Source organism: the organism of the source record quoted next, unplaced genomic scaffold (genome assembly GCF_019419815.1).
Source record: "Pyrus x bretschneideri cultivar Hongxiangsu unplaced genomic scaffold, Pyrus_bretschneideri_v1 Contig26, whole genome shotgun sequence".
Taxonomy (NCBI): Eukaryota; Viridiplantae; Streptophyta; class Magnoliopsida; order Rosales; family Rosaceae; genus Pyrus; species Pyrus x bretschneideri.
In genome coordinates, this window is record NW_025999568.1 from 5,583,202 (window position 1) to 5,608,371 (window position 25,170).

At 36.6% G+C, this 25,170-nt stretch overlaps 2 protein-coding genes, 1 long non-coding RNA gene, 1 other non-coding gene and 1 pseudogene across 5 annotated transcripts; 1 reads left to right on the forward strand and 4 right to left on the reverse strand.

Moving 5' to 3' along the window:
• Positions 1–2,796: 2,796 nt before the first annotated feature.
• Positions 2,797–3,361, reverse strand: LOC103932761. The gene has a single exon (XM_009342405.3). It carries the CDS (start codon positions 3,344–3,346, stop codon positions 2,969–2,971), a length of 378 nt encoding a protein of 125 aa, XP_009340680.2. The 5' UTR covers positions 3,347–3,361; the 3' UTR covers positions 2,797–2,968.
• Positions 3,362–9,724: 6,363 nt separating this feature from the next.
• On the reverse strand, positions 9,725–12,064 carry LOC103961575 (annotated as a pseudogene).
• Positions 12,065–13,874: 1,810 nt separating this feature from the next.
• Positions 13,875–15,720, forward strand: LOC103961549. The gene is made up of 2 exons (XR_007259450.1): positions 13,875–14,555; positions 14,717–15,720. It is a non-coding gene; the product is annotated as an uncharacterized LOC103961549 (long non-coding RNA).
• Positions 15,721–19,060: 3,340 nt separating this feature from the next.
• LOC103961550 (eukaryotic initiation factor 4A-8) lies at positions 19,061–22,723 on the reverse strand. 2 transcript variants are annotated; one of them, XM_009374123.3, is made up of 5 exons: positions 22,566–22,723; positions 20,850–20,919; positions 20,629–20,735; positions 19,991–20,421; positions 19,061–19,892 (listed from the first exon to the last, which is right to left on the reverse strand). In XM_009374123.3, the coding sequence occupies exons 2-5, from the start codon at positions 20,915–20,917 to the stop codon at positions 19,257–19,259; spliced, it is 1,242 nt and encodes a 413-aa protein (XP_009372398.1). In that variant the 5' UTR covers positions 20,918–20,919; positions 22,566–22,723; the 3' UTR covers positions 19,061–19,256. The 2 variants fall into 2 exon arrangements, with proteins under 2 accessions (XP_009372398.1, XP_048443137.1); XM_048587180.1 differs by lacking the exon at positions 22,566–22,723 and having other exon boundaries at positions 20,850–20,938.
• On the reverse strand, positions 21,715–21,820 carry LOC125478758. Its single transcript, XR_007259523.1, has one exon. It is a non-coding gene; the product is annotated as a small nucleolar RNA snoR98 (small nucleolar RNA).
• Positions 22,724–25,170: the final 2,447 nt, after the last annotated feature.

Here is a 25,170-nt window from a genome sequence, read left to right on the forward strand (position 1 = left end):
AGGCACTGACCTTGCTCGAGTCTTCTGGTGCAACCCGGATTTAATATTGCAATGAAACTTAGAGAGAAGTATCATGCCTTGTTATGATATCATCAAGAGCAAAAAGGTTGCTCGTTTCTTTAGGAGCTTTCAGTGGGTAACGCCGTCCAAAGCGCTAAGCAATATTGCTTCCAATGTTTCAGTTCTGAGAGCTCTTCAAGTGCCAGAAGCCTCAATCTCTTTGTAAAGAAGGTCATGAGTCTGGGAGTTCGCCCTTCGTGGTGATTAGAACTAACAACTTTTTCTTGGATTGGTTTGGAATCAAGTACCAAGAGAAAATACCTGAATTAATGATCCTCTATCAAGGGAATATGGTCTTGTGGAACTGGGATTAGGGTTCGAGGAAAGCGGCAGAGTGAACCAATTGTAAGACGAATGATCTTAATTTTGTTCTTAATGTGATGATGATTAACAGGATCAAATCTTTCCCCACTTTGAACATTACATTTGAACTTTTATCTATATATGTATCTGTCTATATATATATATATATATACACGGACATACACGCACACGACGCCACAACATATGATGTATTCAATGCCAAGTTTTTTGTTATGATTTGAAAAGGGGTCAATCCTTGGTGTTCTGTTCTCAGTCCTAATATCTAAAGGTTGACAAATCCTTGTAGTGATTCTTGAAGCTAAGAAGTTTTAGAAAATGTTGACAAGCCTTGAGCATGGGGTTTAGACCTTTGTCTGCGCCATTCATGAAAGCGCTACATGTCATGTTGATGATGGATGCATCAAAATGGGGAAAATGGGTGGAATTTTATAGGAAGTGCAGTTGGACTGAAGATGATTTCTTCTTGGCGTTTGGAATGGATCCCTTGTTCATGCAGTCTCGGAGAAGAACTTTGCGAGTGAAATGAATTTTCTTGTGAACAAAATGGGTTGGAAACCTGCAGCTGCAGAAATAGCTGGAAATTCAGGTGATCGATCTCATACTTAATAGAAGTGGATCATTCCTAGGTGCTCAGTTATTAGAGTCCTAGTGTTGTAGGGACTTATTAATAAAGGAAAATTTTCTTTACGAACAGTAAGGAGTACTTCCTCTATTAGGTTTTTAATTAGATATCAAGACCAAGTACCGGAGTAGTTGAGAAAGTTTGACGGGAAAATGGATCCTTGCAGAACTCGGCTTAGATTATGAGCAAAGAGGGGGAGTTAAACAATTGCAGGATGAAGTTTCTTAAGTTTTCTTATTTGATGATTAAGCGGATCGTAAAAATCACTTTCATTTTAAGTTCTGCTGCCACAAAATAGTTAAATCCTGCTCTACTTTGAACATTACAACCGTCATTTCTTTTACTTTGTTCGGTCTTGTAAATTGTGATTTGTGAACGGCTATGCACACAAACATGTAGTTTGAAGGTGACACAGAAGTTAATTTGTTATGGCATTCACATTATACCCTGAGGTTTTATATGTATTCAAACGTCGCTGTTCCAAGAGATTATACTTAAACGAAGGATAGAGTTGTGTGGCGCTGTAAATTCGCACTCAGATTGGATTCCAACAAATTATATCTGCAATTTGAACTCAGTTTATTCAGAATTATATGGTAGTTTCTTCTTACAATTTCTGGGTCTATATCCTATCAAGTACTTGTTTATGTTCTGTAGTCACAGTTTTATCTTTTGTTTCTGCCATCATCAACTTGAAATGAATTCAAAGGTGTTCAGTTATTAGAGTTCTGCTATTGAAAAATAAAAGTTGCCCTTATCGATTCTGTTTGTTTCAGGTGAGTGATTTCTTTGGAAAGTCTGTGATGAACGATCATGTGGCGTGTTCTTAACTGCTGGATATCTATCTGGGACGAAGATGGGATGCAGTTGATTTGGAATTTTGATAACCTGATCAAAACACCAATAATAGGGTCCAGATGCAATTCGATATGATCTAAATGTGCTTAGATGTGGTTTAGATAAGTTTGGATATTGAGTTGTGTCTTGATTTGTTTTGGATGTGTCTACAGACTAGAACAACATATCTAGATCGCATCAGATTGCAGCATATAAATCTCATTGAAACATAATTAGAGCATCGAAACTGTATTTTGACTCCATCAAGACACATTTAGATCAAATATCGACTGAATCTATACCTCATCGCGCCTTTTTGATCCATCCACTCTTATCCACAATCTCAAATGACGAATTGAATGAAAGAACCATCTGAATTCACACCTCACCATCCGCTCCCAGCAAAAACATCTCTCTGAAATCATGAAAAGCTCAAAAAGAACAAAGATTGAGAAGTATAGTTACTCACCAGTGTAGCCTGAATGACAGTTACTTAGAGGGTGCCAAAGACCATAATGGAGCCATTTTTTGTGATTGCAACATAGAAGATCGAATACAGGGATTTTAATCTTTCTGAATGGAATCCGGCAGGGTTACATTCCAAACAAACTGCAGAATTGAGTACACCTAAAAACCTGCAAGCATTGAAAGAAATGCAAAAGTAGAAAGGAGCCCTGACAAGTTATGGAGTTTAATCTAAGTCATGACCAGATCAGAACCAGACCATCAACCCAAAGCATACAAAGCGGGTTAGGGCAGTTGGTCACGGCAGTATGCCCGCCCCATTGCACCCAAGTTGAAATACCCCTACTCGTCGTATATTAGAGCAAACAAAACATCTCATTGTCTAAAAAACAGAAGCACACAAATCTCCACAACACACCTTCAACAATTCGAAGTGAAGCCCGAAAACATTCATCATAGACCAAGGTTTTCTTGCTTAGCTGAAGAAGTTAAAACCAAATCTTTGAATTCCATTACTTTTTATAATTAATTTGGTAGACAGATGCATAATAACCTTCACAAATGCACAGAACAACAAAAACTCCTGAATACAAAAGAAAAAACCAATAAAGTATTTATTCTTCTTCTTCTTCTTTTCTCTCAAAGTACCCGTTAATCGAATCATCGCCATCCGTAGACTACTTGGGTGTAGGTGTTCTTGATCCACTTGAAGCTCTTCCTCAGAGACCCTTTCATCTTCTCCTCTGCAGTGTAAACTTTGTACCCAGCAACCCTCTTCTTCCTCTGCAACTCCGGATCACTCAAGCTCCAGCTTTTCGAGGCGGATAGGCTGCCCTTCCCTTTCTTCAGCTTCCCATCCTTCACCACCATCTGATGGCTGTTTGGCTGGGAAACAGAAGAGCCTGCATAATTTGAGCTGTAACTTCTGAGATCCTGCATGCTTGTTGGAGGAGCACCTGGTTTGCCTCCATAGTAAACGTCCATCTGCATCCTTCCATCTCTCCCATCTCTGCATGACTTGGATCTGAAATCCTCCATGGGAAGAAGAAGAAGAGGAGACAAAGCAGACAGAGTTCGAAGGTTTCTATGCAAGGATGACAATAAGACAATGAGGAGGGAATGGGAGGCAAAGACTTTTCTTTTATTGGGTTGGCTTTTCTTTGTTGGTGCGTCATGTGTTTGTGTGAACGTGAGAATTAGTAAAATATTTATTTTTTTATGTTCTAATATTCCGATATTTTAAACTGTTCAAATTTATAGAAGAAAGATTCAAACTTTTAAGTGTAATATTGAGATATACTATCCTAGTTAACTTTTTAACCCACGCAGGTTATAAGACGTGATTTTAGTCTGACTTAATTTATAGTGAAAGATACTCAAACTCGAGTCGAACGAGCACGTTATGGTGACCAACTAAACTATAACCGGCATATGTATTTTAATATTTTTTGTTAATTCTCCTAGTTTTGGAACTGTTAGAGAATTTTTCATTGTAACGGAAACACAAGTGATACACCACGTGTTCTAATAGAAGTGGTGAAAATTTTATTTTTTAAGTTATTAACTTTTTAGCACACATATCCTACCATTTGTATAGTAACACGTGGTGTACTACCCCGTAGTACCAACTACATTGAAAAATCTCTCCAGTTCAAAATATTGATTTCAAACTTTGTTGCAGGGTTATTTTCAGTTATTTATTGTATAACATTAACATACAACCAATTCATGTATACCCCAATTTGACATCATCAAGGATGTGTGTGTGTACATATTTTATTGATATCAAAATTTAAGAAGATCAATGTGATGTTTTATATGATTTAACATAGATTGCCAACAACTATCATTAAATCATGGTGGTAATTAATTATGAAATCATTTTAAAATTTATGAAATTCAGATTTGATTCATCATATGGTGTGGCGAGTCATATTGTACGAGAAAGTAGCTGCCAAGTTTGACCGAGTTTCAACACACATGAAAGAAACCGGCAAAGTTGAATAAAAGTTTTGGATTTGGGAGATTGTTATAATAATGCGTGCCTTCAAAGACTTGACTTTGCAAATTGCATATGATGGATTGCTAAAAAACTTTTGAGATATTTTTATTTTCATTTTTACAACTTTAGGGACGTTGAAAAATTCAAATTCAGTACACCTCCTAAGTTGCACAGTTTAATACCCCCCATTATGTTAGTCTCCCTAATTTATAAAAAATTTTGATTGGGTCTATTTTAGCATAAGTAACGTTAGAAAGACTAAATTTTTAGACAAATTTTATAAAGAGTAATGTTATTCATACCATGTTTTTATAGCACATTTCTATATCACTTTACCACTTTAGGTGGCATCTGATGTAGACAGCCACGTCATTTGAAAAATTTGCAAAACCCAAGGAAATGAAGGAGAAAAACTCCTCGTATACTACAATTATCATTTAATTAACTAGTTTTTCTTAATTATTAGTTTATTAAATAATGAACTAAATTTAAAAATCTGATTATTTCAAATCATGTGGTTGTCCACATTAAATGTCCTAAGGTGATATGAAAATGTGGTATAAAAATACGGTACGAATAGCATTACTCTTTTATAAACTAAATGACAAAAAAATTGATAATTGAATTATTACTTAGGTGTTGATGTACTCATTTCCTATTGGTGATGCATCATTTAGTTTATAAATTTTATCTACAAATTTAATCTTCTTAGCATTACTCTTTCAGCATAGTTTGCAAAACCTCTTTGCTCTATATTTTGAGGGATCCCATAATTTGAACAAATAATAACTTTTCAATGGTGAAAACTGCTGTTTTAGAATAGTTCGTAATTCTACTTAATAATACAGGTTAGAGATAGTCTTCTTTAGTTGAAAAAAGGTTAATCTTTGGCTATGAGAAAGGGTAATGCTAAGAAAACTAAATTTGAAGATAAAATTTTGAAAACTAAAACATATGAAAGTTGATAATTGATTTATTACTTAAACGTTGATAAACGTGCTTATTGCTATTAATGACACATCATTTAGATTGTAAATTTAATCTTCAAATTTAATATCTAATATACCATAGTAGAAAATTAAGCTAGTCTTTGACAAGGTTGAAGTTGGTGTGATCATATTATATGAATTTATATTTATATTTAACTAATGGATTTGAGCTCAAATTTGGCTAGAGAGTAAAAGTCAACAATATCTTAGAAAACTAGTTAAAAATCGTGTCCGACCTCGGAACCAGCCCTTCAGATCGCACCATGCCTGCAGAAAAACAGCCTATTTCGATTCGACCTGGGAACCAGCCCTATTTTGATCCCTATTCCGATCAAATCTCGCCACCACCACCAAGCCCAACAAGAAAAACACAGAACCCAACCACCCATTCAGATCGCACCAATCATGCGGATCTGCTCCCTCTCCATGCGAAGACCGTTGTCGTCCTTCAAATCTTCATGCTCGTCCATCAAGCGATGAAGTTTCAGAAGATGAAGAATCGTCCCATGCACTCATATGAAAAAGAATCAGACTAAAAAAAAAATTAGGGAACATGGGGACGGAGAAAATGAGGGATCCTCTCGGGATCCTGGGAACAAGGCACAATGACCATTCGTCAAAGATCGTACGGTAACAATTAAATGCTCTTTATATTTTTAAAAGCAAAGCAATTTCGTTTTGCATAAAAAGCATTTAACTATGATCGCACGATTTTTGATGAACGATCATTTTGTCTTAATTCCTGGGATCTCTAGAAGGGGATCTGAGAGGAACCAAATCCGAAAATGAGGGAGTTGAGAGAGATGGAAAAAAAGTCTGCTTCTTGAAAGAGAGATTGCAAAAAAATTATAAATAATAAAATTAATTAATATGTTATACTACATCCAACATCATACTCTTTTTAATCATTTACCATAGCTACAACAGTTTTACATAAAAGTTTACAAACAGTCAAACACTGATTTTTTGTTAGAAGTATTTCTGCCAAAAAAAAAAAAAAAAAAAAAAGAACATGCTCAACTACTTTATTTTTCAGCTATTATTCATTTGATGTGATTGATATTAATGCCCTAAATCTGTTTCCTATATTCATTTGATGTGATTCCACTGTTTGAGCTTAGTTTCGTACTTGTCCACCACTTGGCCTTGTGGTAGGTAAAGATCCGATCATTCGATCATTATGTGGTTCAAGTATGTTGTTATATGAGTAATGTGATGCTCTTAGGAATTTATGGATTGGATATCCGACGTGTAGATTTAGATTACGTATCGTTGACCGAGAAAAGTCCTGAATCATTCTTAAATCTGTATGCATATGGTCCTACATGGTTGATCCGCATTAGGGGACTATACACATTCTAGGGTGACTGTACTTGGTTTATACACATTGGGTGGTCATTACCCTCTTGATTTTAATGTTCTCAGGAGTGATCATGCTTAGGTAATCCTTATTATATGACCACACTATTAGATGCATGCCCATGGCTCTGCTTCGTTAATCCGCATTAGGGGACCATACACATGATATGGGTGGTCTCGTTGAGTTGGTCCAGAACTCTATATCTGATGGATTCCATTGAGTAAGTCTAGAATCCTACTTTCTCTATGGTTCATTCGAGTTGGTCCAAAACCTTGTATCCGATGAGTTGGTCTAGAATCCTGCTTGTTAGATGGTTCGTTAAGTAGTATGGAATCTAATGAATCGTGCTCGTCGAGTTCCATTGAGGGGTTATAGAGCTCTATGTTTTTCTTGCTAGATAATGCCATGAGTGTGAAGTCATTGCAAATACAAGTTTTTTTTAGCTTACTAAAAAGGTGAGCTACGATTGGCTTGATCTCGTCTTAGGGTACGTAAGCAGTCTAACTTAGGTGCGGCCATAAAATAACATGAAAGGATAAAACATTGTTGAATTAATGGTTTGTTGTCGGTACTTCACTTTGTGAGACTACTGGCTTTATTTATAGGTGTTTTGTGCATCTATTTTATTGAAGTACTAATATAGCTTGATTTTTATCTGGTTGTCCTGATATGTGCTGACATCATGTGTCAATCCTGGACATATTTTGAGATCGGATCGTGACACGTAGACCCCCTTTCTTTAAAGGAGCATAACATGTCTTCCAAGAAACAGGGAAATAGGCCCAAGAATTTGTACTCTATGTCCAAATAAAATTGCGAACTTGTAATAATATGGTCTTAGGCCAAGTATAAATAGAAAAATTGTGAGATAACATGCTAACAGCTATAGAATTAATAAAGAGTCACCTTAACATGCTAACAACTATAGAATTAATTAATAAGGAATCACCTTCCCAACCAACCATAGAGAGAGAATAGCCACGCCAAGCAGATACATAGTTACGAATCTTGTTTGCCAAAACTTGAAAATAGGCTCTTTTAGGTCATCTAACAAAAATTGAAATCCCAAGATAAACAAAGTCCAACCCGGGATGCTCAAACAAGAGTAAATTAGAGATCGACAAGGAACATCTTACTTACCCAAATAAACATGAGACTTTGCTTTATGCACAAATTGTCCAGAATTTAAGTCACACTTATCAAAGAAAGTAGGAAGCTTGTAAGTTGCACAAAACTGGCCTTGTTCCTTTATAGAAATGATATCTTCCGCATAAAGAATAAGAGAGGGTATCTTAGCTTGTTGAGGGAAAGAAATAGCTTTGACCTTTCCAGTTTCAAATAAATATAGTAGACCTCCGTTGAGAACCTCCTCCGCAAGACAAAAATGAAGATGAGATAATGGATCATCTTGACAAACACCACGACCACAATGGAAGAAGCCAGCCGTGCAACTAGATTTGGTCACGCCAATATCGGCTCCACAACATGGAATAATAGCTGAATTGGTTCACAATGCTACCCTTGACAATCGACTGTATTATGCCTGGGTTGGGATTTGAACTTTTATGCAAGCAGGACATTGTTTTTTTTTTTATCAATTAGTCTATTCTGGTTGAACTGCTTGCAAACTACACTGATGAAAGATTGAAGATATAGATACAGAAGAGGAAGGAAGAGAATATAGGACAAATACAATTTTATATTGATTGCTTGTAATGAATACAATGTTACATAGCTAAACTATCATTACATTATCTATCAGCCTTTACAATTAAGTCAAATAAGCTTTAACTGAGCACTAAAACAATTCATGATTAATTGCAATCAGTTAGTAGATTACCTTTATTATTGGAGATTTGTTCAATTCTATTATAGATTAGTTTAGTTCTAATCTATTATATTTCTCAATTTCATTTATTACTGATGTAATATATAAATACCTTATCGAATATCTTCAATTCCACCATCAATTAGAATCAAAGCCATTCTCCAATTGTATTCCAATTAATTTCCTCCAATATCTTATCGAAGCTCTTCAATTCCACAACTCATCCAATTCATTGCACCACTTCAAGCTTTCTATATGACCATCTTTACTCCACCATCACTTGGTATGTAGCGAGTACTTGTGGCGCTCATGTCCTTTGTGAGTTTCTTTTCCTTCCTCCATTATATATAAACATATATAACATATATATATATATATATATATATATATATTTTAATAAGAAAGATAATGGATTAGGTGGGTTAAGCTACGCATAAGACTTGATCGTTGGACTACAATAGTAAAAACCTTACTCTCTAAACCCTCACAATGCGGAAAGAAAGAACCAAACCTCAAAATTAGCCGTCAACTACAAATAAGTTACTTTCTTCCCGCATTATATAACATACATTTTGCATGTTATATGTAACGCATTACCGAGAGTAATTAGTTGGGTTCATGACTTATTCATTGTTATATGAAATGCTTATTCTACAATAAGTGTGCTTGAGTTTTATTCATACTTGTAGGGTTTTTATGAAAAATGATCTCTCAAATTGACCCACCCAATCAGGATGGTCACTGAAATTGAAAATCGATCAGTATCTGAAAATCGGTATCGCAAATCAATGAATCATTCCTTTACAATTATGTTGACTGAGTCTCACAAATCTAATTATAAAAAATTGCTTTTATTTTTATACAAGTAAAAACTTAGAAAAATAAAAAAGGAAAGAATAAGAAGTAGAAGATGAGGGGTTTGGGTGTGGTCGTCCGGGCATGGTTATGCTCGGGTGCGAGGGGAAGAAGATGAACAGATCATCATCATCTTTTTTTCTTGTTCTTTTTTTCTTTTTTTTTTTTTAATTTTATATATTTTAAGTTTTTAATTATATGCTACTTATAATACTACATTCTAGTAGTATTAGTATTCTTCTTCATTTGTAAGTGAGAGCTCTTAGTTCAATTCTCGTCAAAGACGAATACGAACCACAATATTATTAGTCCATTATGTGGTTAAGCCCACCACCTTTGTTCAAAACAAAAATAACAAAAAAAAAAAAAAAAAAAAGTTTTTAAATATACATACGCAAAAGTTGTTTTTTCATTATTTAAATATTTTTAATCCACGTGACAATATTTAATTAGACTTGTGAGACCTAATTATGCGTTATACCAACACATAATAGAATTTTGACATAATTGTAATGGAATGACTCAAGCTAGTTAATAAATATATACACATTAAATAGTGTCTAAAACTTCAAAGACTTACCTTTAATGTAAATATATCATTGCATAAAAAAATAATAAAAAATTAAAAAAACCTGTACGGACCTATTTTCCATGTCACCTCATCCTCAATTACAAAATTTGCCCCAAAAATGAAAAGGAATTGTAAAAAAAAAAAAGAGCTCCTCAGATGAAATGAGGGTACAATTTTAGCAGCTCCTTGATGTCCACATTGTAAAGTCTTTGAATGTCATGCAGCTTTCTCTCCTCCTCCCTCGCCACAAAGCAAATGACATGACCTTTTCTTCTAAACCTTAAGCTCGGTCCCAATCGATGAACATAATCTTCCAAATCATCCGGCAAATCATGGTTTACTACTGTAACAGATTCTTGCTGCTGCTGCTGATGCGGCGCATCTATACAATCCACCTTGACAGCGTCGGTGATGAGAACACAGCAAGAGCCGGCATGGAATTCACATACAATTGCATCACAAGTGTCCCAGTCCATGTCAGCATGAATGGCCGAGACAGCGTGGTTGCGGTTTCGCATCTTGTCAGCAAGCCACTCCACCCCGTCAGTTGTGTTAACAAAAATGACAGTTTGAGTGATAGAGGAGTTATAGAGCTCAGAAATTTTCTCAAGCTTCCATCTATCTTGATCAACAGTGACATAAAATTGGTTGAAACCCTCGAGGTTGAGCTCATCAGGCGGCTTTTGGAAGATCCTTGGGGGTTTGTTCATAAACTTCCTTGTGAGTACAAGGCATTTAGGGGACATTGTAGCAGAGAACAAGCCAGCCTGAACTGATGGCAAAATGTCACGGATCTGACCATCAAAACATCAATATTGCTAGGACATTTAAATTGCAAGTCAAACAAAAATCGAAACCACAAAATTAGTGGGAGAAAAAGGGCAACCATGCAGTGAAATCTTATTTCACCTCGCGGTCGGTCTAAATTGGCAGTCTAACATGTCAGCCAGTTTGACAAGAAAAATATTCTTAACAACATACCTGGTCTTCAAACCACCAGTAAGCAATTCATCAGCCTCGTCCAGTACGAAAATCTTAATATGATCCCTGCAAAGTGCCTGATCCCAGTGAAACGTGTCAAATACAGAGCCGGGAGTGCCAACGAGCAAGAACCCTCATGCCGAGATATTTGCCAAGTGCTCGCATAAGCTTCTCCATCTGCAGCGCCAAATCGTTCCTAGGTGTCAACACCAATGCCTGGCACTGGTTTAGACCATAATCAAGTCGCTGCAAAATTCCAGTGCAGCAAGCTGCTGTTTTCCCAGTTCCAGGATGAGCCTGTTCAATAACATCAAGACCTCTGCAGAATGGAACAGTACCCCTTTTCTGAATTGTACAAGGCTTCTTAAACCTTCACACACCAAAAAAATAAAAATAAAAGAAATTACACACTTGAAACGTCTTGAAAAAGGAAGTGGAGAGGACAAGTGAGAACTAAAAACTAAAAACGAAATGGTTATCAAATGGATCCTAAAGTTTTGAAAGCAAATATGTGGTGATGTTGCCTACTGGGAAAACCGATAATCTAAACTTGACAAACAGAAATTAAATTCCTACCATAAGCATAAATGCCCTTTAGAAGATTTTCTTGCAACCCCATATAATCGAAACTTTCATGAACCTCATCATATGGTGTGAAAAAATTGTCATCGACCTCACGATAGGATACCTCTTATTCTTCAGGACCAAGACCTGCCATATCTGTAGGCGTATCTGTACAATGACTGATCTGTTAAAGTAGCCAAAAAACTAGTACTGGGTTTTTGAGAAACTATTGAGGTCATATATTTTCATGTTCGAATTGCTTAATTGTGAGGATGTGATGAATGTCCCATTTCGGAAAGTTAAGAAAGCTGACATGAACCTAATTATAAGAAACTTGGACCGCTCCCCCATTTAGTATTTGGTTTTCGAATTGAACTTGAACTTCCTTCATTGCTCAATAAAACCCTAAAAAAAAAAAAAAAAATTAGAAAATTAACATTTATGATAGTTTTGTACCGGGTTCCCTTTCGTTTACTTCCTTAGCCACACCGCTGCAACGCCAAGAGCTTCGTGTCTCCATGCTCCACAAATATCCACGCGAGCAGAGCCATGCATGCCCACAAGTGACCCTCCGACTTCCTAAGCCAGTGAAGAATGCCATCAGCATTCGCCTATCACGACCCTCCATGGACTACTTTCTGGTTTACTTTCTGTTGAAAGTTGAAATGTGAGAGACAAGTTGTCCCACATCGGTGAGGGACAAAGTTTGCTATGGGCTTATATGGTTTTGGGCTACTCCCCATATTGTCAATTGGTTTTATGATGGAACCCCAATTTCATCCTGGTATCAGAGTAGGTTGTCCTTCGTGTGAAAGCCCAAAGGCCACATTTGCTCACGCGTCACCCAGTTGTTGTCCACGTGTAGGCTTGAAAATCGGCCCCACGTGAGAGGGCGTGTTGAAAGTTGAAATTTGAGAGAAAAGTTGTCCCACATAGGCGAGGGACAAAGTCTGCTTTGAGCTTATATGATTTTGGACTACTCCCCATATTACCAATTGGTTTTATGGTGAAATTCCAATTTCATCACTTTCTTTTTTTTTTATGGATGGATTGAACCTTCTCCTTCTTATACATCAAATGAACCCTTTTGGTTACTTGATAACCAAGTAACGAAGGAAAGACATACGTCGTTTTTGCCCTTTGGGTACGAAAAAAGACCGCCTTAATGAGTTTTGAAAGTTCTTTCAGAATGTTGACTCTTTTGGCTTAAATTTGTAGCCATCTGACCTTATTGTGGCTCTGCTAAGGCCTCGTCACATAAGCATATAATGGGTTATTTTTGGCCATGCCTTTCGTTGGCTTTTCAAACACGATAAGAGTTCGTGTAGGGTGTTCCGATCACATTATTTGTACCTCTTACAAAGTAGTGAATCTTATGTATTTTGATCACATCCGATTTTGTATGCTCTTACCCTAGTCAAACAGCCTTATCGAATATTAGAGCAAACAAACTGCATATTTTGGGTTATCGATTTGTTTTCATTATCTCTTGTCAATAGTTAATTGTTTCGCATGCAATCTAGAACATATTGGTTAAAACCAATGTACAACCTAATGTGGGGTTGAGTGCAGCTTTAGTATCCATGTTTTGGTCTAAACCAATATACTTTAATTGACAAGAGATACTCTTTTATCACCAATTCACCACATGTTAAGCTCATGTGAAACGGATATAGTTCACTTTCTAAATACGTGACAAACCTTGATTGGATGAATGACCCCACTGGACTATGAATAGGGTGCATAGATACTCTCTCATAATTGAGAGTCAATACAAACCCACTAACTTCTGATCCAGTTGTATGAAAAATCATCAACTAAGCATAAGCATTATTGTTGTAAAATCGACGGTTTGTGTGTAGTGAAATAAATGAAATAAGACACACACTACTAGAATTATGCTCATTGCACACCATTTTTTGCACACCCTTTGCAATTGGTGGCCATAGATATAAGCTGCTACTCTTACTATTTTTTTGTGGCTTTACAGTGGGTTGTCACTGATATCAGTGGCCTTAAGAAATCAGCAACCAATGATTGGTGTCTGCTAACTAACTTTATTTCTTAAAATTACACCAAAGACTTTTTACATATTTTTTCAACTTTGGGACCTGTTTTTTTTTTATTTCTTTTTCAATCTTCTCCTTTTTATCTGTCAAAAATAATTGTTTTTTCATTTAATAATCATTTTCTACAGTAGTTTCATCCCCAAATAAATACAAAGTTAGACAACCCTAATTTTCGACCTAGCCATTCTCTCTCTCTCTCTCTCTCTCTCTCTCTCTCTCTCTCTCTCTCTCTCTCTCTCTCTCTCAACCCCTCACCTCCTCCCTAACCCCGACGGCACGGTGTGGGATTTGGTGAAGGGAAAGCATGTAGCTTATAGAGAGGAGGAGAGATAGAGGGCGGGGGAGAAAGAGAGAAAGAGAGAGAGAGATTCGGTGAAGGGAAGGCATGCGGCTTGCAAAGAAGAGGGAGGGAGGGAGGGTGGAGAAGACGAAAAGCAACTGCAGCAAGTTCATGGACATGGTCGCAGCAATGAAGACCCCTCAACAGCAGATTCAAGTCAATCTGGGTAAAGTCATAGCCTTCAACCCTCATCAAAGCTTCCCTTTCAGCCCCTTCTTCAGGTTATTTTTTACTTATATTATTCAATTTATCTTTTCTTTTTTTCTTGTTTGAATTCAGCTTCTAGGATTGTGAAATTCTTCGATTCCAAGTTTGAATTCTTCAATTTTGATTTATTGCGGCAATTTTTATTTTCTATTGGGTCTAAGACTTGGAAACTCAATGTCTTTGTGATATTAGATTAAAATAGTTAAACTATATTTTCTTTTGGTGGGCATGTCTAAATTTCTGTATTTATGTTGTAGAGATGTCTTATCTGGTGAAGTGTTCAAAATCCTTCTGCTAACTGATTTAATAGGTTGAATCTGTATCCAATGAATTCCTTCCAATATAGGTCTGAACTATTTTGTTTAATTAACGAAAACAGGTCACTTTTCTCTATGGTGGTCCCTTAGAGTTTTTGTTTATCGTGGAAAGCACAGAAAACCCTGCTTATCGGGTTGTATCTATGGTACTATCAGAGCTTAAGGTATACGCAACAATAATCATGGTTTCTTTAATATAAGAAGAACATGCAGGACAAGTCATATATAATATATGGTTGGAAGCACAAGTTTAATGCATAACATTTTTTAGGTTACATGTGTTCCTAGATTGATTTGTTTTAAGTTTAACTTCATTTCCTTGCAGGATGAGGTTGATGCTAAGATTGTTGTGGCTGGTATTTCAACAGCCTGCAGTCAAAAAATTCACAACTGATTGGTATGTACCTGATTAAAATAATTTACGCTTTGCTACCATGCTAGTGCAATAGCAAGGTCTTGCACAGTTGTAAGTGTTATCTTATCAAATCATTATGTACCTATAATTGTTCTATATGATGAGTTTCTTTTCTTTATGGAATATAGGAATATAAATTTATTACTAAGTCTTAATGTTGTAGGGTATATGTAAATGAATTCAATTAGAACTCACTTTTTTGTTTTCTGTTTTGTAGCTGCCTTGGTCATTAGTTGGTGATCTCTTGTATTGGAATTTCTTGGTTTTTTGAGTTTCTGAAAAAAAAAAAAAAAAAAGTTAATGCATTTATATGTGTGAGTATGCGTGCGCTCTTCACTGATATTCCATTCTCATTTCTGTTCTTCCTCATTTATATGTAAATGCTTTGTTGTATCTTGTCATCTGCCCATTGGTCATAAATATAGTATCTATACTTTCTTTATCTTATTCTTGAATAGCCACGCTGATTGGGAGATCATTTGTTGTTTCAAGGTTGAAGGTGGTCTGCATATTCATGAACTTGTCAATTTAATATGTTCTTAGTTGAAGTTGCAGAAGGGTTGCAGTGAATTTGTGGAGATTTTGTATGGTAAATTATGACTGCAAACCCCTTGAAAATCTACTTTTCCCTGGTATTTATATGATCATATCTCAGTGTTGTCCTCAACTCTAATCACTTTCAGTTGGACTTAAGTTAACGTTATTCTTACGAAATTTGTGGGTTTGATTTTGGGTGCAGGCTACAGCTGATGATCAGATTCAAGTTATTGAGATGATTAAGCTCTTGGAAACAAAGGGTTCGAAGACTTTTTAAAGTTTGGTTCCAACATTTGTACAAAATTCTATAAAATATCAATTATGCAAATTTATAGTTGTATTCTTATATTTTAATGATATAACAATTTGTTTTCTCATCAAAAATAGAAGAAGAAATATGATACTCCAATTTGGGTGCCCACACAGGGCATCCTTTTTTTTTTAATATTATTTTACAACTTTGCCACCGATGTGAATTAGAGTGGCACTGCAAGAAAGGCACTAGTGCAATATTGGTAGTCATTGTTACAATAAGAGTCTTCTACATAGGCCACACTCGCTAGTTTAGTGGGTGCTTGGTGGCCATAGAGGTTTGCCACCAATGTGAGTGGCAACACTTGACAATAGCCACCAATGAAAAGGGTGGCTTATAGCCAAATTTCTAGTAGTGACAATATTTACGAAGTTCATCTACAATCTATGTGACTAGAGTACGTCCTCGGGGCAGTAGTGATGCTTTCATTTATAATCTGAAAAAATAGGATTACAAAGATAACTCTCTTTAGTCTCTCATATTTTCTTCCTCTCTTCTTCCTATTTTTTGTATTGTCTTCTCTTCTTACACTTTGGCCTTCCTTATAGGCAAATGAATAGGCAAGATGTTAAATCAAAACCTACCACTCACTTAATGGATACCACACTTACTTAATGCACTCATATGTAACATCCACACTTGAATTTCATAATCGACATTCGTATTTACCATGCATTTTTACAACACTCCCCCTTGGATGGCCATATGTCATTATTGGCTGCCTCGTTAAAATCTTGATCTGTTTTAGATGCTCTCCCTGATGAGTATCTCCCCTAATTTCAAATTCTTTAGGCTAATGCGTGTCAATGCCATACTTGAACTTCTATGGGTTCATCATTGATCTTTCTGCTTTAGTTTCTTTCATAGTAGAAGTGGTGCTTCTGTGGGCTCATCATTGATCTTTCTGCTTCAGTCCCTTGCATAGTAGAAGTGGTACGCAACATTTACCTTTGAATGATCCTTCAAAACATCACTTCTCAGCGACTCATCCATGCTTGGTATCTTTAGTGTAAAAAGAAAACATCATATCAACTGTTCTGAGGTATTTGATGAGGAAATCTGAGACCTAACAACAATTGAAGATGACTACTCAAGAGCAATGCAGGGTAAGCAATTAGGGAAGGGGTTTCAGGCAATCAATTCCAGATCAGAAGTTTGATTTCAGGTTCCGACTGATTGCTCTCTTTCTCCTTGTCTAACAGGTAAGAACAAGGACAAATAAAATGACAAGGGAAAAACATGATATAAGATACCTTTGCTTTCGACCCTGATGATATAAGATACTTTTGCTCTTGAAGAAAACAGTAGAATGTTGCAATTAAAACTATCTATATATTTTAATGATTGATCACCATTAGGATATTTAGACAAGTAATTTGATGCAATTTATGTTAGAACATCACCCTAAAATTGAGGAGGGCTTCTTGTGATTAGTAATTGTAAGTTCACTTAAGGCGAACATCACGCTCTTAAGGGTTGTATGATTTTTCAGAAGGTTTTCACGAAACTAATGAGGCTTATCTAAATATCACAGATGGATTGCATGCTATGTTAGATATACGTTTTCGCTTGAACATCACAAGGAAAATATGCATTAGGAAACCTAACCTTCAGAGCATGTATGTGGAAATTTATAAGTAATTGATAGAATTGCATAGGATTGTGACGGTGACGGCTAAACCCTAGATTCCTCTAAATTATTAATTTTAAAAACTGTTTTTTTCTTCCTTGCTGCCATTATTTCCAAATTGTCATATTTCTTTTATTGTTAAGTTAATCTTTTCAAATTCATAAATCTCAAATCTTTGATAAAAATCTATTTTAATAGTTAATTAAGAGTTGATTTAATTACAAATTAGTCAAACAATCCTTGGGGACAACAACCTTGCATGAGCATTTATACTACAATTACCTTGTATTCTTGCAAGTATTTTCAGTGATTTTAACCCTATTTGCGCAGGTACTAAAAATCCTATCAGAAACCATGAGTAATGATTGATCGGCATTCAAAAGGCTACCCCGAATGGGAAATTCGACATAATTTCAAATGTAAAAGCATTGTAGTCCACCAAAGAGGCATGCCAATAACTAGCATGAAGAAAAACAAAAACAAAATAAACCCGCCGCTAATTGGTTGCTAAGAAAACTAAGGGAACTTGATTTTATTTCTGTTTCAAATCGCTTCCAGGACGCGGAAACAAAATCCAAATTGATTTAGAGTTTATCATAGTTAAATTTATTAACCATGAAAAATATGCAAGCACATTAAATGACTTTGCTAAGCACTAGCTAGATGGGACTTAGGACACTCCCTTGTTCATTGTTCACTATCTCCGTCCCAGTCTGAGTCTCATCGGAGTTTCAATCTCAGACTGGATCTCAGTATGAGTCTCTTCCTTAGTCTCAATCTGGGTCTAAGTCTTCGACCACCACTACCCCCACCGATACGGAGACCGAGACTCGGCCACACCAGTGACACCACCACTGTCAACCCAAAAAAGGCATGCGCCACCATGCTCTTGAAAAACTGATACCATGCAAGTGACAGCCAAGGCCACAGCCGAAGCAAACCCAGCAATTGCTGCAACAAACACAAAGCCAGCAAAAAGTAGCAAGGGGGATGACGGTCAGAAAAAGGAGTGCCGCTGTGCAAGGGCCAAACCAAACCCAGCTACTGCTCCCACAAACACAAGGCCACTGAAAACCAGCCGGGCGATAGTTGCACTCAGTGAAACTAGTGTCACCCAGGCCAAGAAGATGAATCCCATCACGCCCACAAGTGACAGAACCTGCTGTTCTAGACGAGAAGATTCGGAACCGTCCATTGATTACTGCTGTGTGGTGTACTCTAATCTCCTTGCCGTCGCTAATTAGAAAGTAAACTGGGAGATTTCAGATAGAACTTTGTATGCTTCCTGTCTTTTTCTTTTCAGTAAAAACTACGGTATTTCGTTTGGGAGGATTGAGCCTTCTGGTTACTTGATCAACAAGCAATGGTAAGTTTGGAATCGGAAAACCGACTCAAGTTTTCCAAATTTTTACTGATAAAAAATTGTTTGTCATTTGATAAATAAAAAAAATGCCTTATGACATCAGCAAAATTTGGACAAGTTATAACATGAAGAAGTAATGCTAGGTAAACTAAATTTGTAGATAAAATTTATTAACTAAATGATATGTCATTAATAAAAAATAAACACGTTAATCAAAACTTAAATGATAATCCAATCATCAACTTCTATGCCATTTAGTTCTTAATTGAAACAGCATGGAGTGCTTAATGTAATTTGTAAATCCTGAGGGGTTTGTAAAAATACAATAAAAGTCCGGAGTAAAAGTCCCTTTCAACAACAAAAACATAAGCAAATAGCAACATGACAAGGAAAAAAAACTTGCATGAACTCTTGACAGTAAAAAGTCTTTCTTGATATATCGAAACCGAGCAACAAGGCGCATACCATTAAACAGTTAGATATGTTTGACAGCATAAATTGAGGACAATACAAAATGAAAAGCAACAGCATTAAACAGTACTTTCAAAACAGGATAATAAAAATCTGCCTCAAAAAGATAAGCGGGGGAACAAAATGCGCGAGCTCTTCAGAGAAGATCGGCCACATTCGATGGGAGCTCCTCAATCACCACGTTGTAAAACCTCTGGATGTCATAGAGCATTCTCTCGTCGTCTTTTGTCACAAAGTTAATAGCAACACCCTTCCTTCCAAATCTACCACTTCGTCCAATACGATGAAGGTAGTTTTCGGGTTGAGTCGGCAAATCATAGTTTATTACGAGAGATACCTGCTGCACATCAATACCACGAGCCAAGAGATCAGTGGTGATGAGAACACGGGATGAGCCTGATCGGAATTCACGCATGATGATATCACGCGTGTTCTGGTCCATGTCACCATGGGTGGCAGAGACAGTGTGGTCACGGCTTCTCATCTTGTCGGTAAGCCAGTCCACCTTGCGCCTGGTGTTAACAAAAATGACACTCTGGGTGATGGCCAGAGTCTCATACAGATCACAAAGGGTCTCGAGCTTCCATTCTTCTTTATCGACATTGACATAGAATTGCTTGATACCCTCAAGGGTGAGCTCATCACGCTTTACCAATATCCTCACAGGTTTGTTCATAAACTTTCTTGTGATTTCAAGGGCTTCAGGTGGCATGGTAGCAGAGAACACCCCAACCTGAACCTTTGATGGCAAGAGCTGGAAAATATCGTAGATCTGACCACCAAAACATCAAACATAATTAGGAATATATTGAAAACAAAACATTAATAGTGGGCCCGAAGAAACACAACACCTTAATACAAATAACAAACCTGATCCTTAAAACCACGAGAAAGCATTTCATCAGCCTCATCCAATACAAACATCTTAATGTAATCTGGGCGAAGTGACTGCCTCCTCAACATGTCAAACACACGACCAGGGGTTCCAACAACAACATGAACACCAGCTTGAAGAATGCGCTGATCCTCACGAACACTTGTCCCACCAACACAAGCATGAACCTTAACGCCAAGGTAGTCACCAAGTGCTCGCATAACCTTCTCAATCTGCTGTGCCAACTCCCTGGTAGGAGCCAAAACCAAGGCCTGGCACTGGACAACACCATAATCAAGTTGCTGCAAAATCCCTGAGCAAAAGGTTGCTGTTTTCCCGGTTCCAGACTGAGCCTGTTGAATCACATCAAGGCCTTTGCAGAATGGAACAATTCCCCTTTGCTGAATTGCAGAAGGCTTCTCAAAACCTTCAGAATAAAAACAAAATTATACACAGAGGCCTTTAAAGATGAATATAAGTATAACATTCTTTAACAACATTGCAAAAGGAGAAATCAAAATTAAGAAATTGAACATGCATTCCTACAGCGGTGGAATAAGTTAGGACAACTAAACAAAAGATAAGCATCCTACCAAACAAAAGACAACTAAATAATAAATACAGTTGTACCTACCATAAGCATAAATGCCTCTCAGCAGATTTTCCTGCAATCCCATGGAATCAAAACTTTCAAAAACTTCATCATACGATGTGAAGAAATCTTGCCCATCAGTTGAGAGCCTATAAAAGTTGTTAAAACATTAATGGTGACATCAAATCATAAGATGATAAATTATCTTCCCCGAACAAACTTAACCAATAACTATGAAAATAAATACCAAGCAAGACACTCACAGCTCACTCATCTTAGTATCATACTGTTTTGCATCAAACTGTGATCCCTCGGGTGCAACACCTGCCATGACTGCAGAAAGAAGTTTCATTTAAAAACTTTAAGGATCATAAAACCCAAAATAAATACAGTGTTTTTGACACGGGATTCCCGAGCATATAAAAAAACATGAGACAGTTCATACGCACATAAATATCTCCACAATATATATATATATATGAAATTCAAAGACTTGCCAAAGATGGCTTGAAGGGAAATTTATACAAAAAATATAACAGAAGAGCCAAACTTGTTAACCAAACAAAAAGATGAACAAGCATTAACTCCTGTTTTAGTTTTTGGAGAAGCGTTTTAAAAAGGGTGGATGTCCACTTGCTATCCAAAGAATGAACCCACAAGAAAACAGACACCTCTTTGCCCAACTCCTCAAAAGGTCAAAGATGACTTGAAAGAACACTTCTACAAAATAATATAACAGAAGAGCCAAACTTGTTAACCAAACAAAAAGGAGAACAAGCATTAACTCCTGTTTTAGTTTTCGGAGAAGCGTTTTAAAAAGGGCGGATGTCCATTTTCTATCCAGAGAATGAACCCACAAGAAAACAGACACCTCTTTGCCCAACTCCCCAAAAGGTCAAAGATGACTTGAAAGAACACTTATACAAAATAATATAACAGAAGAGCCAAACTTGTTAACCAAACAAAAAGGCGAACAAGCATTAACTCCTGTTTTAGTTTTCGGAGAAGCGTTTTAAAAAGGGTGGATGTCCATTTTCTATCCAGAGAATGAACCCACAAGAAAACAGACACCTCTTTGCCCAACTCCCCAAAAGGTCAAAGATGACTTGAAAGAACACTTATACAAAATAATATAACAGAAGAGCCAAACTTGTTAACCAAACAAAAAGGTGAACAAGCATTAACTCCTGTTTTAGTTTTCGGAGAAGCGTTTTAAAAAGGGTGGATGTCCATTTTCTATCCAGAGAATGAACCCACAAGAAAACAGACACCTCTTTGCCCAACTCCCCAAAAAGGGCATATAACTTCCATACCAAACATTTACTTTGACAAAAGGTAACACATAACACAACACTTCATCTAAGAGTAACCAGATAAAATTCAGAATTACAGTAGCAAGTAAATCAACTTTCACAAACAAATTTGATATTACAATACAACAATTTAGATGTCAGAACAGAAAAAACATAAAAGTTAAAAACTTTTCACCCCAAACTCATAGACAATATAATTTTCACCAGAGAAACACAAAAAGTAACCATAAATACATCAATAAAAAGGATAAACTGTAATTACACTAACTAGCGTAACAAAAACTAATCACTCGATGATGGGTTGCTAAGAAAATAGATGAATCCCAACTTACATGTTCGAATTGGCTCCAAACACGTAAAAAATCATATAAAACGTTACAAAGTTACCATCCTTACATCATTTTTCCCACTACTTTCTCGGAAAACAAACAGACAGCCTTTGAAATCCACCCGTAACAAAAAACATAACTTGCAAACAAATCAAGCAGATGGATCCAGATCCAAAACACGATTAAAACCCACAAATCGATCACCAAAACAAATACTTTCACCAATAAAATCAATCAATCAAATTAACAACTTTACAATCAGATATATAGATACACAACAATATGTATAAACATATGAGAGAGATAGAGAGAGATAGAGAGATGTAGAGAGAGAGACCTGATGAAGTTGATGAACGCTAGAGAGAGAAGCAGAGGACAATTGGAGGTTGCTAAAAGAGAGCTAGGGTTTCCCAAACTCCTCGGATCTGCGCCGTGGAGTTTGAAAGTAGGCGAATGTTGAAAAGAGGGTGAGTTTACTCTCTCGCTGTGTTATAGGCTTTAGGTTTTGTTGTTTCCCACTTTAAAATTCCAGATATGCCCTTGAGCTTCTCTTCTTATCACCAACTCCCGGGGGACGGTTTCGTCCCTTGAGAAATTTGTGTCCAACAAGTAAAAGAAAACATTGCAACTAGTTTACCACTTAAATTCTTTTTTCTTTTTTTTTTTAATCACGAAATTATTGTTCCAGTAGAAATTAGTACAATTCATTTATTTTGTAACGCATGTTTGTTTTACCTAATAATAGTATACCCTAAAATGTAAATACTTGCCAATCATTAACACATGTTATAACAAATGAATTGATAATGTGTTTTTCGTATATGATATGTTGTAAGGGATGAACTTTGTTGGGACGGTTGCACACCTCACACTCCTGGAGAAGGCTTGATTGACAAGAGAGATAAACACATATCATTAATATTATGTACGGTGCATTCAATTGGGATTATGGAAGATTTTTAATTCTTTTAATAAATCTAAAGATATTCAATCAAGAATTTAAATGATTTTCTAAAATTTAATGGGTATCCAATTAGGATTTTAAAATAGTTTATTAAAATCCTTGAAAATCAAGATGTTTTCAATTAGGATCTTAAACAAGTTTATAACATTGCAAACGTATTCAATTAGAAATTTCTTTAAAGAATTTAAAAAAAATTTGATGAATTTGAGAGATTTCGTAGGGTATTTTAAGTATTCACAAATCTCACCTCTCCTCCTAAGATTTTGAGGGAATTGAATCAAAATTTTACATGAAATCTCTATAAATCAATCATCAAAATCAATGGATTCATAAATCCATTAAAATCTCTCAAAATGTCAGTTGAATACACCCTTTAATGTATAATATCAAGCCATCATTGACACACCCCGACCAAAATCAAGGCATGCTGCCCGTCACATTTGTAAAGATTTTGAGCCCCGTTCGTACAAGTGAGAAGGAGAAAGAGAGAAAGAGAGAGAGAGAGAGAGAGAGAGAGAGAGAGAGAGAGAGAGAGACAGAGAGACAGAGACAGAGACAGAGAAAGAGGTACATGGGGGAAGGAGATGATGTGGATGTGGGTGAGTGTGTGGTCCAGATGCAACCAACAAAACCACAAAACAATCACCCCAAAATGACAAATACCCACCAAGGGCAAAATCATCATTTCACACCTACGGTATGAATAATTCGGGACGGGCTATCACAACCTACCCCCTTAAGAAAATTTCGTCCCGAAATTCATAACAACAACTCAAACAAACCACTAGTAATCATAGAATAAACGAGGATACAAATCTCTCATCCGGTCTTATATCTCCCAAGTAGCCTCATCCGCTGAGTGATTCCTCCACAAAACTTTCACTAAACTCACAGTTTGTTCCTCAGAACCTTTTCCTTCCAACCCAGAATAGTTACTGGTTCTTCATCATATGTCAAATTTGGATTTATTTCCAATGGTTGAGGAGGTATCACATGTGACGGATCCGCAACGTAATAACGAAGTATAGACACATGAAAAACATTATGCACTTTAGCCAGCTTAGAAGGCAACTCAAGCCTGTAAGCCACTTTATCAACTCGCTCGGTGATCAAATATGGTCCAATATACCTGAGACTTAACTTACCTAGCACTTACCTGTGCGTCCGCAGCACTAAACATACATATATGCAACTACTAATGCATAAATAAACAGGCAAACGCTATGCATGACATTTAAAACATATAAACATTCCATTTCATTTTCTGGGAAAAACCCACAAGTATATAGGTATATGCAGAAAACCAAAAGCCCACTCACTGATATGTGGAAGGGTCGTAACCCCTTGCCTTGAGTGACTATGTCAGAATATTCCGTCAAACTTAGGTAGTCCAGAAAAACGAATACTAATTACATAATACCCAAAGGTGATCCTACATTTGTGATGTTCTGTTAGAACCACCGTTAAGTCCTCGTGAACCACCAAAGCTGCTTTTAACTAGATCCTCGAGGGGCGCAAAACACAAAGTGTGAGTGGGCAAAAACAAAGCTTTTCAAAATCATGTCATTATCAAAAGTTCTAACACCTCACTGTAAGACCTGTATAGTTTCCCAGAAAATAGAATATACACATATATCGAAAACATGTTAAAAAATATGCCATGTCGAATGCCTCCACATGAAATGTAAGTAACCCAGGTAATGTCAATCAATGCAAGCAACATGTCAGCCGGAGTCATCTAACGTGACCTGTACAGCTGAATCTAGAGCTCAAATCCCCAACTCACTAACTATACATGCACACGAGTCGAAACCACTTAAAGTGGTCTGTACGACAAGACTGGGTGCAAATAAATACGCTCAAATGCTACGATCACGTGAAGACTGGGCAAATAATCGTGGGTCACCTACAAGTCGGAACCACCTATAATGGTCTGATACCAAACTGACACACCCCGACAGGAATCAAGGCGTGCTGG

Bases quoted from the DNA above. Each gene is read 5' to 3' on its own strand.
- LOC103932761 (XM_009342405.3), bottom strand. From the start codon at position 3,346: ATGGAGGATTTCAGATCCAAGTCATGCAGAGATGGGAGAGATGGAAGG.
- LOC103961550 (XM_048587180.1), bottom strand. From the start codon at position 20,938: ATGAAACTTCTTTCTGCAGTCATGGCAGGTGTTGCACCCGAGGGATCA. The intron at 20,736-20,849 runs GTGAGTGTCTTG...CAACTTTTATAG, and splicing joins GATACTAAGATGAGTGAGCT to GCTCTCAACTGATGGGCAAG. The intron at 19,893-19,990 runs GTTTGTTATTTG...TTTGGTGGTCAG, and splicing joins CTCGTGGTTTTAAGGATCAG to ATCTACGATATTTTCCAGCT.